Source organism: Rutilus rutilus (genome assembly GCF_951802725.1).
Source record: "Rutilus rutilus genome assembly, chromosome: 8".
NCBI lineage: Eukaryota > Metazoa > Chordata > Actinopteri > Cypriniformes > Leuciscidae > Rutilus > Rutilus rutilus.
Genome location: NC_140222.1, coordinates 18757814 through 18771822, shown reverse-complemented (window position 1 = coordinate 18771822; position 14009 = coordinate 18757814). Strand labels below are relative to the sequence as shown.

The window sequence follows — 14009 nt, the reverse complement described above, 5'->3', positions numbered from 1 at the left end:
TAAAGCGGATCGTTTTATTGTATGAAATGAAATGAAATTCACTCTTACCTGTACAAGTGTGGTGTGGAAATGTTTTTATTTATTTATTTATTTTTTGCATTAGTGTGGTGTATAGGGAAGCTTTAATTTTTTGGGTTCATTTTATGTATTGTCTTCCTTTTGTTCAATTTTATTTTGTTCATTTTGTTCATTTTTTTGAAGTGTTATGTTACCCTCCATAGTTACTGCCATCTTTTAAGAACAAGTTTTGCCGTTTTTTGAGTGAAATCAAATGAGAATCAATGTATTTAATAAAAGTGATGCTTTGTTTATAGTAAATTTGCCTTGAGAATATTCATTGAATTGAACTGACGTACAGGAAATCCTCAGGTGATCTGGGATTTCCTACCCAAATGAAATTGGAGTAGCATAGCCAAGAGCAGTTAAAAAGCACCCCTTTTGCCCCATTACATAATGTTTTAGCTTTTTCACAGTTATCGAGGTAGAGCCAAAAACCTAGGACTAGTTCACGAAAGTAGTTTTTTTTAAAAATATTTAATGAAAGATTCGATTGACAGCGGTGGTCCTAGAGGCAAAGTTCCTCAGAATGAGGAGTTCTACCATATGGTATGAATGAGGTGGGCATGCACGAAAAATATTGTGATTTGCGATCCTTTACTCAAATATATAAGACAACTGAGTCTGCGGCAAATGGTTTAGGAGTTATGAACCATTAAGTACTTTTGATTCCTGTAGCGCCACCATCAGGCAGATTGGGGTGAGCCTTGGTGACGATGTAGATGGGGTTTGTACTACCATCCTTCAAAGTTTCAAGTCTCTTCAACTTACAGTTTGGTCTGGCCGATCAATTTTAGGTGAAAATGCTGATCCTTGTTAAATGTTAACAATTACAATAGGGTTTCAGCGCTACGTACTTGAACCTCTAACAAAGAGAACAAATCGATAATATCCAAATCTAAGCTATGCATACAATGATACAACTAATAGCTTGGCTACTGCTTCTATACATCAATATGATATTTGAAAACATTTTTTGATTTACTTACTTCAGCTTTACCAGTCTGCACTCTACATTTGCAAACAGAGAAGAGATGATCTTCATTCCTGAGTCTCTGAGAATACTCTGACTTAGATCCAGCTCTTTCAGATTTGAAGGATTTAAATTTAAAGCTGTGGCTAAAGCATTACAATCTTCTTCTGTTATGTGGGTTTTATTCAGACTGTATAAAGAGAAAACTAAGTGTCAGTACCTTAGTAAATATGTTAGTTAGATACTACTTTTACTGTTACGTTTATTACATATACTACTTTAAGTGACCATTGATAATGATGATGCAAATACAAAAGAAACATGGTAATTCGTTCAGCACTCATCATTCATGATAAATAAAATACAGGTTTAAAAGCACTTGAACTTGTCATCATAACAATGATACAACTTACATCAGTCTGTTGAGTTTACAGTGTTTATCCTCCAGTACGGGAACAAGTTTCTTCAATCCTGAGTGTCCCAGTTGACATTCATTTAGATTCAGCTCTCTCAGGAGTAACAGGTTTTCACCCAGAACATTAGTCAAATTCTGACAGACTTTCTCTGCTTCAGGACTCAAAAACCTGCAGAATGGAAATTGAACCAAATATAAATCAATAAGCAACTAAGCTTGATGTACCGGTAGTATTTGATTGATGAAAAAAGTCTGAAATGGTTCATCTTGAATTTACTTTTATGGAAATATTTCAGTACTTTCATCAATTAATTTGCCTGCATATCATTCATTTTGTATTATTTCATCAGATGTCAGTCACCTTATTGTTAGTTTACAGTCTGGTTTCTGTTGTACATCAAGGAGTTCCTTCACTCCTGATTGTCCAGGATCATTTCCTGTGAGATCCAGCTCTGTCAGGTGTGAAAGGTTTGATCTCAGAGCTGAAGCCAGAGCTTTATAACCTTCTTCTGTGATACTGCAGTCTGAGAGTCTACAGAAAAGAAATTTCAATCAAACATTGATCACTGAATATAGAGACAAACGAAATGCCCAGTGTTAGACACAGTAAATCTAGAGTCTAAAATTAATATGTTAGACATTAAATGACCTGAGTTTATCCAGTTTACAGTTCTCTTTCAGTCCATCAGAGAACAGCTTCGCTCCTGAATCCTTCAGATTATTATTGCTTAGGTCAAGATCCTTCAGACTGCTGGAGTCTGAACTGAGAACTGAAGCCAGAGCTGAACAGCTTTCCTCTGTTATCGCACACTGGCTGAGTCTGAAAAGTAAATGTCAATGTATTTGATTCAAACCAGCTTCACCAGCTTAAGGGGCAAGCTAGCAGACAGTAGCTAGCGCCTCTTGAGGCCAAGGGAGTGAGGTTTACTGCACAGCTCTTACTGTTTGGCCTCTGTTATAGTCTCATAGTTTGTCTCTCACACGTCTCATGATTGGTTTATGGTTAACATATAGCTAGCTGGATATCACTATCTTTCCTGATTCTTATAACTCTTTTCATTTGAACCTTGCCACAAAATGTTTTGCTGTGTAATAAAACAAAACTTGTAGTTGCCAAGTTACTTATAGTCAGTATAATGTTTGCTGGGGGACCAATAAAATAAAGTGTTAGCAGATATTAAGCAGACAGTCTACTAACACTTTAATGACAGTTAGTTGACATGTAGCTGCAAAGTTACTTATAGTTAGAATGTCTAAAGTGGACTATTGAAAAAGTGTTACCCAAATTTTAATTCCTAGGTTTCACGAATTCATTATGGTGAACTACCATTAACTCCCCTTAACTGTCAAACTGAAGGAGATGTAAATTAAGCATATTTGTTTCTGAAACAAAGTAGATAGTATAAATTGTAAAAACTAATCATTTGTTTACCACTTTACTAACTAACCCTCTCTTTCTTAGCATTATTCTTGCTAATTTGTAGGGTCCACTTCACACACACATGATTTGGCACAGGTTTTACGTTGGATGCCCTTCCTGTCACAACCTGAGAGTGCTGGGACACATTCATAATCATACACACACTGCAACAATTTGGCATATGCAATCCACCTTACCTGCATCTTTAAACATTTATAAAATTTATATTAACTGATCCATTATTTGTACACACACTTTGTAAAGTACATCTTAGTCACACCTTTTGTCTGCTGTCACACAACTTACCTCAGTATCTCCAGTTTACACTTTACACTCTTCAGTCCAGAGCAGAGATGAATTACTCCTGAACTCTGTAGATTATTATTGTTCATATTCAGCTCTTCCAGATTGTTATCTGATTCGAGAGCTTTAGCCAGACTTAAACAGCTTTTGTCTGTTAAGTCACAATCGTTTAACCTACAAGAAATAATTTAGAATACAAAGAAACATTTTATACAAACAATAGATTTGCTATACAAATATATATATATAAAAAAAAAAATCCATTTATTAATTTTATAATAATAATAATTCATTACATTTATATAGCGCTTTTCTCAGCACTCAAAGTGCTTTACATAGAAGGGGGGATCTCCTCAACCACCACCAATGTGCAGCATCCACTTGGATGATGCGACGGCAGCCATATTGCGCCAGAACGCCCACCACACACCAGCTTACTGGTGGAGAGGAGACAGTGATGAAGCCAATCAGTATATGAGGATGATTAGGAGGCCATGATGGACAGAGGCCAAGGGGCAAATTTGGCCAGGATGCCGGGGTTACACCCCTACTCTTTCGAAAGACATCCTGGGATTTTTAATGACCACAGAGAGTCAGGACCTCGATTTTACGTCTCATCCGAAGGACGGTGCTCTTTGACAGTATAGTGTCCCTGTCACTATACTGGGGCATTAGGACCCACACAGACCACAGGGTGAGCACCCCCTGCTGGCCTCACTAACACCTCTTCCAGCAGCAACCTGGTTTTCTCAGGAGGTCTCCCATCCAGGTACTAACCAGGCTCAGCCCTGCTTAGCTTCAGTGGGCAACCAGTCTTGGGCTACAGGGTGACATGGCTGCTGGATACAAACAATAAATATACGACAGTAATATACCCTTTAACATGCATTGTAACCGCACGGTTGACCTTTTTTCGGAATCCAATTGCTATAATTAAAACCCTATTTTTTGCTCTTTGTCCTTATACCCTTCATTGAAAAGTGTGTGTGTGTAATGGTAATTATATCCACTGGCTGGCAATGCTGCTATATTGTTGCTTAGAAGCTGAAAACAAAACCGCACGTGTATTGACGCGACGCCACACTTCAAACACTGACTGAAATTGACACTTAAAGTTGAGGCAATATTTTTTTTAAAGCGGATTTCATGTTCTAGACATCCTAACACTGGGCCCTATTTTAACGATCTGAAACGCAAGTGTCAAAGCGCAAAGCGCAAGTAACTTTGTGGGCGGGTCTCGGCGCTGTTGCTATCTTCCCGGCGGGATAAATGACTCTTGCGCCCGGCGCAAATCTAAAAGAGGTTGGTCTGAAGTAGCTTCATTATTCATAGGTGTGATTTGGGCGTAATGTGAAATAAACCAATCAGAGCATCATCCCACATTCCCTTTAAGAGCAGACGCGCTTTTTCCTTGGCGTATTGCTATTATAACGGCGGATTTGCCAGGCGCGCGCCAGGAGCGGTTCACAGCCGAGGAGAGCAACGCCGTAAAAGAGAGAGAAGTGACATTGGGGATGGAGAAACACACCCAAATTAGCTTCGGTTAAACAGGCATATAATAATGTGGGTAAATGTGTAAGCTAGATGTATGCTTTTATAATAAATTGTCTATCTATCTATCTATCTATCTATCTATCTATCTATCTATCTATCTATCTATCTATCTATCTATCTATCTATTGTTTGTAATAATATGATTTGCAAAAATGAAAACTGCTGCTTCTGTGTAGATTAGAGAATCAAAGTGTATGCGCGTTGTGCACGCTATACATTATGGTCAAGCATGCGCCCTTAAAATAGCATAATGAACAACGCGCAACGCGCCACTGACTTTAAACTAGGTTTTTTCTGGCCAGTGGCGCAATTGTTTTATGGAACAGTAAAATAGCATCAGGGAACGTTTGTGCCGGAACACGCCTCCTTTTTTGCGCTGAACCGCCCAGAGAGCGCAAGTTCATTCCCTAGTTTAGCGACGTGCGTCTGTGGAGGGAAAAGTCCGCTTTGCGCGGGTGCAAAATAGGAATGATACATGCGTCGGTGTACAAAGTCAATTGCGCTGGGTGCAAGATAGGGCCCACCGCAGAAAAAAATGTGTGACAGCTCGGTCGAGTTGCCCAGTTAGGGCAGCTAGCAACCCTCGACAATGTGAGTAAATCACTCGCATATGTGAGTAAATTTCATTTTGGGCGACTAAATAATGACAAACGACTATATAAATCATTAGTCATCGGCTAATAAATTCTTAGATTTTACTCACCAGTGTGTGTGTTTTAGATGCTAAGTATAAGTTTAGCATGGATATATTTTCACTTGCTTAACACTGACTGAGAGCTTGAGAGTTTCGCTCTCTGTCAAGCAATTCTGTAAATTCAAATTCAGCTGAGTGTACGTGTATTTGACGTACCGTAAACTCTAGTGTGAAGGCCCGCGACTTGTTGCGGTTCTCACACATGCAGAGAGAGAGAGAGAGAGAGAGAGAGAGAGAGAGAGAGACTTACAAACCACGCAAAATCGACGTGCTACATGTAAACGATATTCATTTTGTATTTTCCTGTCAAAATAACGGAGTTCGTCTGCTATTATTCAGCTTTTAAGAACATGCAGAAGTTATGCCTGTTTCTCCATAGTGTGTGGAAACTAATGCGCAAACGGCAATCTCATTGGATGGCACTCATCCCGGTTTTAATTTCAGTAAATCAGTTTGAGCGTATGCTGACAAAGTGATTAACATTCATGAACCCAGCAGCTCATGTGTTGTATATTTTCTTTATCAATTACTATTTATTTTACCAAAAAACTGAATGACCAACAACATCTTAAGTTCCCCATACACAAAAGAAATATATTTGAAATATATTTTCAGGATATATTTTGGAATATGCGCAAATATTTGAAATTGGCCCAATAAATATATTTCAAACTTATTTCATATATTTTTGTTATATTTCAGAATATATTTCAATGTATTTTTTTCTGTATGGGTCCCCAAAAGTGTCAAAAATATATGTGGCATATATTCCAAATACATTGAAATATATTCTGAAATATAACAAAAATATATGAAATATAAGTATGAAATATATTTATTGGGCCAATTTCAAATATTTGCATATATTCCAAAATATATCCTGAAAATATATATCAAGTTTTAGTTCTAATTACTATCATATCACAAATAATGCTTGATTATCATAATATAATGCTTGATTATATGACTGATTTTAAGAGTGTACATTTAGATAAAAAGCTGTGCCATTTTACAATGATAAGCTGATTTGTTAAAAAAATATATATTATATATATATATATATATATATATATAATGACTACATTTAATGCCCTTATATTTATTTAACCTCATTTTCGCATGAGCCCGGTTGCAGTCTCTTTTTTTCTGTATAGCACTCCGAAGTCCAAATTCTTTTGCATTTTACATCAGGTGAATATCCAATTCTCACTGGTGATTGTCATTTGAACCTTTATGGATCGGCCATCAAATTAATACGTTTAACTATATGAAGTGCTGTGAAAAAGCACCATCTCCACCATCCTCACACGCAATAGCCTACTAGCCGAGACACCTTCTTTATGTGTACAGATGTGACGTAATGACGCAAAGACATGTTCGAATTTCCCGTGGAAATCCACCAGTACCACTGGAATTAAAAACATTATTACAAGCTTACCATTTTGAATCGAGCTAAGGCAAGCAGATAGTGTCTGGCTGGCTGAACACTGGCTGGTTATGTACTTGCGTAAAAAAATATTTTGGATCATTTTTAACCCAAAAAAATTTCGTACTGGAGCTTTAAAGTCCAACTGAAATCAAAATTGACCCTATTTACTTTGTTAGCGCATATTACTAGTCTTATGGTGAACAATTAATCCGTGCAAGTTAAAACACAGAAAAAATTTGTTTGCCGTCGTAATCTTTAATCAAAGTCTGAAAAGATACTTCTGGTCTGGAATGACGTCCCTTCTCTGATGACGTAGGTTTGAAGAATTGGTTTGGGAAACGTTTAACCACTCCCCTCAAACCGTTAGTCTGCTATGAGCAAGAGATGGAGAGGAGGAGCGCTAGAGTAAAACCCTGCCCTCTGTTCAATATTCCGTTTCACTGGGAAATACGTCACAGCACTGGAGAAAAGACGTTTGCAACTTCCGGTTCACGCGGAATTTAATGTTTTTATATGAAAAAAATTCAACTTCCATTGCACAAATGAAAAATTCCATCAATGCTTAATACTTGTCAGTTCATGCCGAGAAATACCCTAAACGGGCAAGTCAACCAGCTGTGTCCGCTTAGTGAACGTGTCATTTGAAAAAAACAACAACAACTGACAAGTTGCTTAGTGTCAAGAATACAATTTTAGCAATAAATTATTTTTTGCAAATATATATATATATATATATATATATATGTTTTAGTGTGACTGTTAAAGGGTTAAGAGATAAAATTCAGTATACTCCCTAAAGATGATGCATACTATATACATTTAATTTTAAAGATGTTGTTTCTTCCTCTACAAAAAAATGGTAGGAAATATAGAGTTTCCTATGTGCTTAAAAATAGTTTAAACATTTTTACCTATAAATCAATAATGGTTATAGTTATCCATAACTATAATGATAAATGTTAAAGAGAATGTAAAATGTATAATGACCATGATAAAGAGACTCATAATTAGCCATATAGTTATCCACAATTGTAAATGAATATGGTTAAATAACATTCGTAGTGGAGAGCACAGACTCTTTATAATCGTTTTAAAAATTGCTGTTTTATTTTGTACTGGCATTCATAGGGTTAATGCGGGGAGTTCTAAAGCCCAGACGAGGAACTAGAGAATGAGTTAGGCTGGTGCGACTGTGTTATATTTGATCTGCATTATGATTAAAAGTTCAGAAACAGAACCAGGGCCCATTGTCCTGCAGAGTTTAGCTCCAACCTTAATTAAAACATTTGAACCAACTAAATAAGCTTTTCAGAATTACTTGAAAATCACAAGATGAAGGAAGTTGGATATGACCTTTGTGGGGCAGTGGGCCTTAAGGGCCGGGTTTAAGACCTCTGCTTTAAATTACTTACAGAGCTCTTTTGGAGATTTTCACAACTTCCAACAGTCTAAAGAGACACTCGTCTGATTTCTTGAATTTCTGAAGCTCAAACTCCTCCATCTCCTCCTCTGATGTCAACAACACAAAGGCCACAGCAGACCACTGGGCAGGTGAAAGGTCACCAGATGAGAGACTTCCTTCTCTAAGTTGAGTCTGAATCTCTTTCACCAGAGTTTGATCATTCAGTTCATTCAGACAGTAGAACAGATTGATGGATCTTTCTGGAGACAGATTATCTTCTAATTTCTTCTTGATGTACAGCACTATTTCCTTGTAGTTCTTGTCATTGTCATCTTGCTGTGTCAACAGTCCTCGTAAGAGTGGACGATTGGTCTGGAGTGACAGACCGAGGAGGAAGCGAAGGAAAAGGTCCAGGTGTCCAGTTTCACTCTCGAGCGCCTTGTCCACTGCAGTCTTGAGCAAATCAATCATGGTTTCATTTTTGTTTTCCTGTTCTGTAGACTCATGGACAAACACACTTTTCTTCTTTATGTCTAGAAACAGATGTGCATAAAGGGCTGCAATAAACTCTTGAATGCTCAAGTGAACAAAGCAGAAAGTGGTACCAAGAATGATCCCTCTTTCCTCCTTAAAGATCTGGGTACACATGCCTGAATACACTGATGCTTTAGAGGCATCAATACCACAGTCTTCCAGGTCTGTGTCATAGAAGAGCAGGTTGTTTCTTTCCAGCTGATGAAATGCCAGTTTCCCCAGTGAAAGGATGGCATCTTTATCCCAAGAAACATCTGGTGTGTATTTTCCATCATACTTTCGTCTGCTCTGCTGGATCTGAAAGCGTAGAAAGTGTGTGTACATTTGTGTCAGAGTCTTGGGAGTGTCTTCAGTATTTGATTCCTGCAGTGCTTTAGAGGCTTCATCAGACTGATTGTCATTATTTCTTTTCTCTTCCAAAATGTTCTGGAGAACAGTGGCTGAGATCCAGCAGAAGACGGGGATGTAGCACATGATAAAGAGACTCTTTGATTGTTTAACATTGTCAATAATTTCATTGGCCAGATCCACATCTGTGAATCTTTTCCTGAAGTATTCCTCCTTCTTTTGTGCATCATTGAATCCTTGTACTTCTGTCACACGGTCGATACAGTCAGGAGGAATCTTAATGGCAGCTGCTGGTCTGGTGGTGATCCAGATTTTAGCAGAAGGAACCAGATTTCCCTTGATGAGGTTCGTCAGAAGAACATCCAGAGAGGCTGGTGACGATACATCACTCCACGTCTCATTACCATCAAAGTTTAGAGGAAGGCGACATTCATCCAATCCATCAAGGATGAACAGGACTTTGAATTTATCGTTTCTTGCAAGGTTCAATCCTTTTGTCTCTGGGAAAAACTGACTTATAAGACTTGTTAAGCTTTGTTTTTGTTTCTTCTTTAAGTTCATCTCTCGAAATGCAAGAGGAAATATGAAAGTAATATCCTGATTTTCTTTTCCTTCAGCCCAATCCACAATAAATTTTTGCACAGAGATGGATTTTCCGATGCCAGCAACTCCTTTTGTCAGTACAGTTCTGATCTGCTTGTCTTGTTCAGGTGCTTCAAACAAATTTTTGCATTCAACTGGTATCTCTTGTGATTCTTGCCGCCTGGCAGCAGCCTGAATCTGCCTTACTTCATGTTCTGTATTGACTTGTTTACTAGCACCCTGAGTCATATAGAGATCTGTGTAGACGTTATTCAGAAGCTTGGAGTCACCGTGTTTAGCAATTCCTTCAGATACAGATTGATGCTTCTTCCTCAGGTTTGATTTTAGCGGTCGCTGATGAATGAGGACCAGCTCATCTAACACACAAACGAGAACATAAAACAGATATGCATCAATTCAATTCAAAAATTCAATTCAATTCAAAAACTTTATTATCTATCAACCAGTGATAGAACTTTGTCTTAGGTTAAAAGGCTCACATGTACACAATACAATCACACACACATCACAAAACCCAATTAATACAAAGAAAATACCGTACAAATATGTAAATAAAGGCTTAAATACAATAGACTCATACAACTTTTTGGTCTTATTTGAAATATAAATTGCAATAGGAATAAAAGAGTTCCTGTAAGCTTTCTTTTTGGCCAAAGGAGCTCTAAAGCGGTAACCTGATGGCAGTAACTGAAAAGAGGGGTACCAAGGATGAGAGGGGTCAGTAACGATGGTGACTGCTTTCCTCTTTGCTGCACAGTTATAAAGATCTACAAGTTGAATCTGCTGAGACCCAATAATTTTAGATGCCAGTTTGATTACTCTGGATAATTTCCAACAGAAAGAAAATTAAACCAGGATGCAATATTAAAGGTCATAACTGATTCAACTAGAGAATGATACACTGCTGTCAAGATATTCTGTCTTACATTAAAAACCTTTCAACCTTCTCAACAGAAATAAGCGCTGTTGTGCCTTCTTATAGACGCTATTCACATGCGGAGTAAAGGATAGATGGCTATCAATCTCAGTGCCCAAATATGTGAAGGTCTCAACTTGTTCCACTACCTGCCCCCCCAGCCTAAGTGGTTCAGAGAGTGAATATAAGGTATTTGATGAACGAAACCTCCCACAACACAACTCCTTTGTCTAGCTGCTCTTTTTAAAGATATCTATCAATGTAAGCAAATATCATTTGGGAATTACCCGTCTTTCGAATATCTGGGTATTGTGTTAAAAGGTGCTCCACGCATTTTACTTATCATTATTTACAGGCCTCCAAAATACTCTCCAGCCTTCGCTGAGGACTTTACAGAACTGTTATCAACAATTACCTCAGAGTTTGACTGTTTTGCCATTGCTGGAGATTTTAACATTCACATAGATAATGCAGAAAACAATATGGCAAAAGAAATCAAAACTGTTTTAAAAACTTTTGATCTGAATCAGCATGTACATGGACCCACACACAATCGTGGACACACTCTAGATTTACTTATCAGTAAGGGTCTAAACATTTCATCGATTGTTATTAAGGATGTAGCACTGTCTGATCATTTCTGTATTTTCTTTGATATATTGATCTCTCCTGCCACTGAAGCGAGATCTGTGTCTGTCAAGAAGAGATGCTTAAATGAGAACACTAGTGTACTATTTATGAAGGCTATATCCTTAACACCAAGCATATCTGCAGATTCTGTTGATTTTCTCCTTGATTCTTTTAACTCAAAAGTTAAGAGTGTAATTGATGAAATTGCTCCTGTGAAAGTCAGGAAGAAGAGTGGCAGACAAAAAGCACCTTGGAGAAACTCAACAGCAGTGCAAAATATGAAAAGACAATGCAGAAAAGCAGAGCGCATGTGGCGGAAGACAAAACTTGTAGTCCATTATAACATCTACAAAGACAGCCTTCATGCTTTCAATATGGAACTGGGCAAAGCTAGACAGACTTTCTTCTCAAATATTATAAACAGCAATTTAAACAACACACGCACTCTTTTTGCTACTGTAGAGAGACTGACAAACCCCCCAAGCCAGATTCCCAGTGAAATGCTCTCAGACAACAAGTGCAGTGAGTTTGCATCTTTCTTCTCTGAGAAAATCAATAATATCAGAAAGGTGATCAGCACATCCTTGAGTTGCACTGGGGTCAGACAGATCAGACCACCTGAGAAAGTAGTTACTATGTCTGACTTCAAAGAAATTGACGGTAAAATTTTGGAAGAAACTGTACAGCACCTTAAAACATCAACCTGTGCTCTTGACACACTTCCCACATCGTTTTTCAAAAGTGTGTTAAACAGTTTAGAAGCAGATCTTCTAGAAGTGGTAAATGCCTCACTTCACTCTGGTAGTTTTCCGAACTCCCTGAAAACTGCAGTTGTCAAGCCCCTCCTGAAAAAGAGCAATCTGGATAAGACCATATTAAGCAACTATAGACCGATCTCAAATCTTCCTTTCATAGGCAAGATCATTGAAAAAGTTGTCTTCAATCAGCTGAACAAATTCTTGAGCTTGAATGGATCCTTTGACCATTTTCAATCTGGTTTCCGACCGCACCACAGCACAGAGACAGCGCTCATAAAGATAATAAACGATATTCGCTTAAATACTGATTCAGGCAAATTATCAGTGCTGGTGCTACTCGACCTCAGTGCTGCATTTGACACTGTCGATCATAACATACTTCTTGACAGGCTGGAAAACTGGGTGGGGCTTTCTGGGATAGTCCTAAAATGGTTCAGGTCATACTTAGATGGGAGAGGTTATTATGTGAGTATAGGAGACCATAAGTCTGAGTGGACATCCATGACATGCGGAGTCCCTCAAGGCTCAATTCTTGCACCACTCCTGTTCAACCTGTATATGCTCCCAATGAGCCAAATAATGAGAAAGAACCAAATCTCTTACCACAGCTATGCAGACGACACACAACTCTACTTAGCCCTATCGCCTAACGATTACAGCCCCATCGACTCCCTGTGCCAATGCATTGATGAAGTAAACAGTTGGATGTGTTAAAACTTTCTTCAATTAAACAAAGACAAAACTGAAGTCATTGCGTTTGGAAACAAAGATGAAGTTCTCAAGGTGAACGCATACCTTCACTCTAGGGGTCAAACAACCAAAAATCAAGTCAGGAATCTTGGTGTGACACTAGAGTCAGACCTTAGTTTCAGTAGTCATGTCAAAGCAATAACTAAATCAGCATACTATCATCTGAGAAATATTGCAAGAATTAGATGTTTTGTTTCCAGACAAGACTTAGAGAAACTTGTTCATGCTTTCATCACCAGCAGGGTGGATTATTGTAATGGTCTCCTCACTGGCCTTCCCAAAAAGACCATAAGACAGTTGCAGCTCATACAGAACGCTGCTGCCAGGATTCTGAGCAGAACCAGAAAATATGAACATATCACACCAGTCCTCAGGTCTTTACACTGGCTCCCAGTTAAATTTAGGATTGATTTTAAAGTATTATTACTGGTATATAAATCATTCAATGGCCTAGGACCGCAATATATTGCAGATATGCTCACTGAATATAAACCCAACAGATCACTCAGATCATTAGGATCATATCAGCTAGAAATACCAAGGGTTCACTCTAAACATGGCGAATCTGCTTTTAGCTATTATGCCAGCCGCAGCTGGAACCAGCTTCCAGAGGAGATCAGATGTGCTCCTACAGTAGTCACATTCAAATCCAGACTCAAAACACATCTGTTTAGCTATGCATTTACTGAATGAGCACTGTGCCACTGTTCGTCCGACTGTTTGTACTGTACTGTATTTTATTTTTCTAAACTGTTTTAATTATTTCTTTTATTATTTTAATTTCTTCTATGTTAAGCACTTTGAATTGCCATTGTGTATTAAATGTGCTATATAAATAAACTTGCCTTGCCTTGCCTTGCCTTACTTGTATTCAACTCCAGAGGACTTTCTTGAAACCTTTGGACCATAGAATCAACATATTGTCTATATGTGACCAGGGATTGCTCATCTGTTATGCAAGTCACCAAAGCCACGTCATCAGCATATTTCAGAAGGGACAGACCATTAGTATCACACTTGATTTCGTTTGTATATATACAGAAAATAAAATGGGCGATAACACACAAAGCTGAGGAACCCCCGTATTTACAATGATACTATTAGATTTAAAACCATACATTCTGACATGTTGGGGTTTATCTTTTAAAAAGTCCTTAATCCATAGAACAAGACTTGAGTTAACTTGTAGTCTCTGCAGGCAATTCAGTAATAGACAAATGTTC

The 14009-nt window shown here is 38.0% G+C and overlaps 1 protein-coding gene across 9 annotated transcripts in view; it reads right to left on the bottom strand.

Moving 5' to 3' along the window:
• The window catches only part of LOC311295879 (uncharacterized protein), a 166563-nt gene that overhangs the window by 134650 nt on the left and 17904 nt on the right, over positions 1-14009 (bottom strand). For all 9 annotated transcript variants that reach the window (XM_084417414.1, XM_084417419.1, XM_084417418.1 and 6 more), the window contains exons 9-14: positions 8258-10088; positions 3172-3342; positions 2095-2265; positions 1807-1977; positions 1444-1614; positions 1047-1220 (exon numbers count right to left, since the gene is read on the bottom strand). In XM_084417414.1, the coding sequence (XP_084273540.1) occupies positions 1047-1220; positions 1444-1614; positions 1807-1977; positions 2095-2265; positions 3172-3342; positions 8258-10088 (2689 nt within the window). The remainder of the gene's footprint in view (positions 1-1046; positions 1221-1443; positions 1615-1806; positions 1978-2094; positions 2266-3171; positions 3343-8257; positions 10089-14009) is intronic.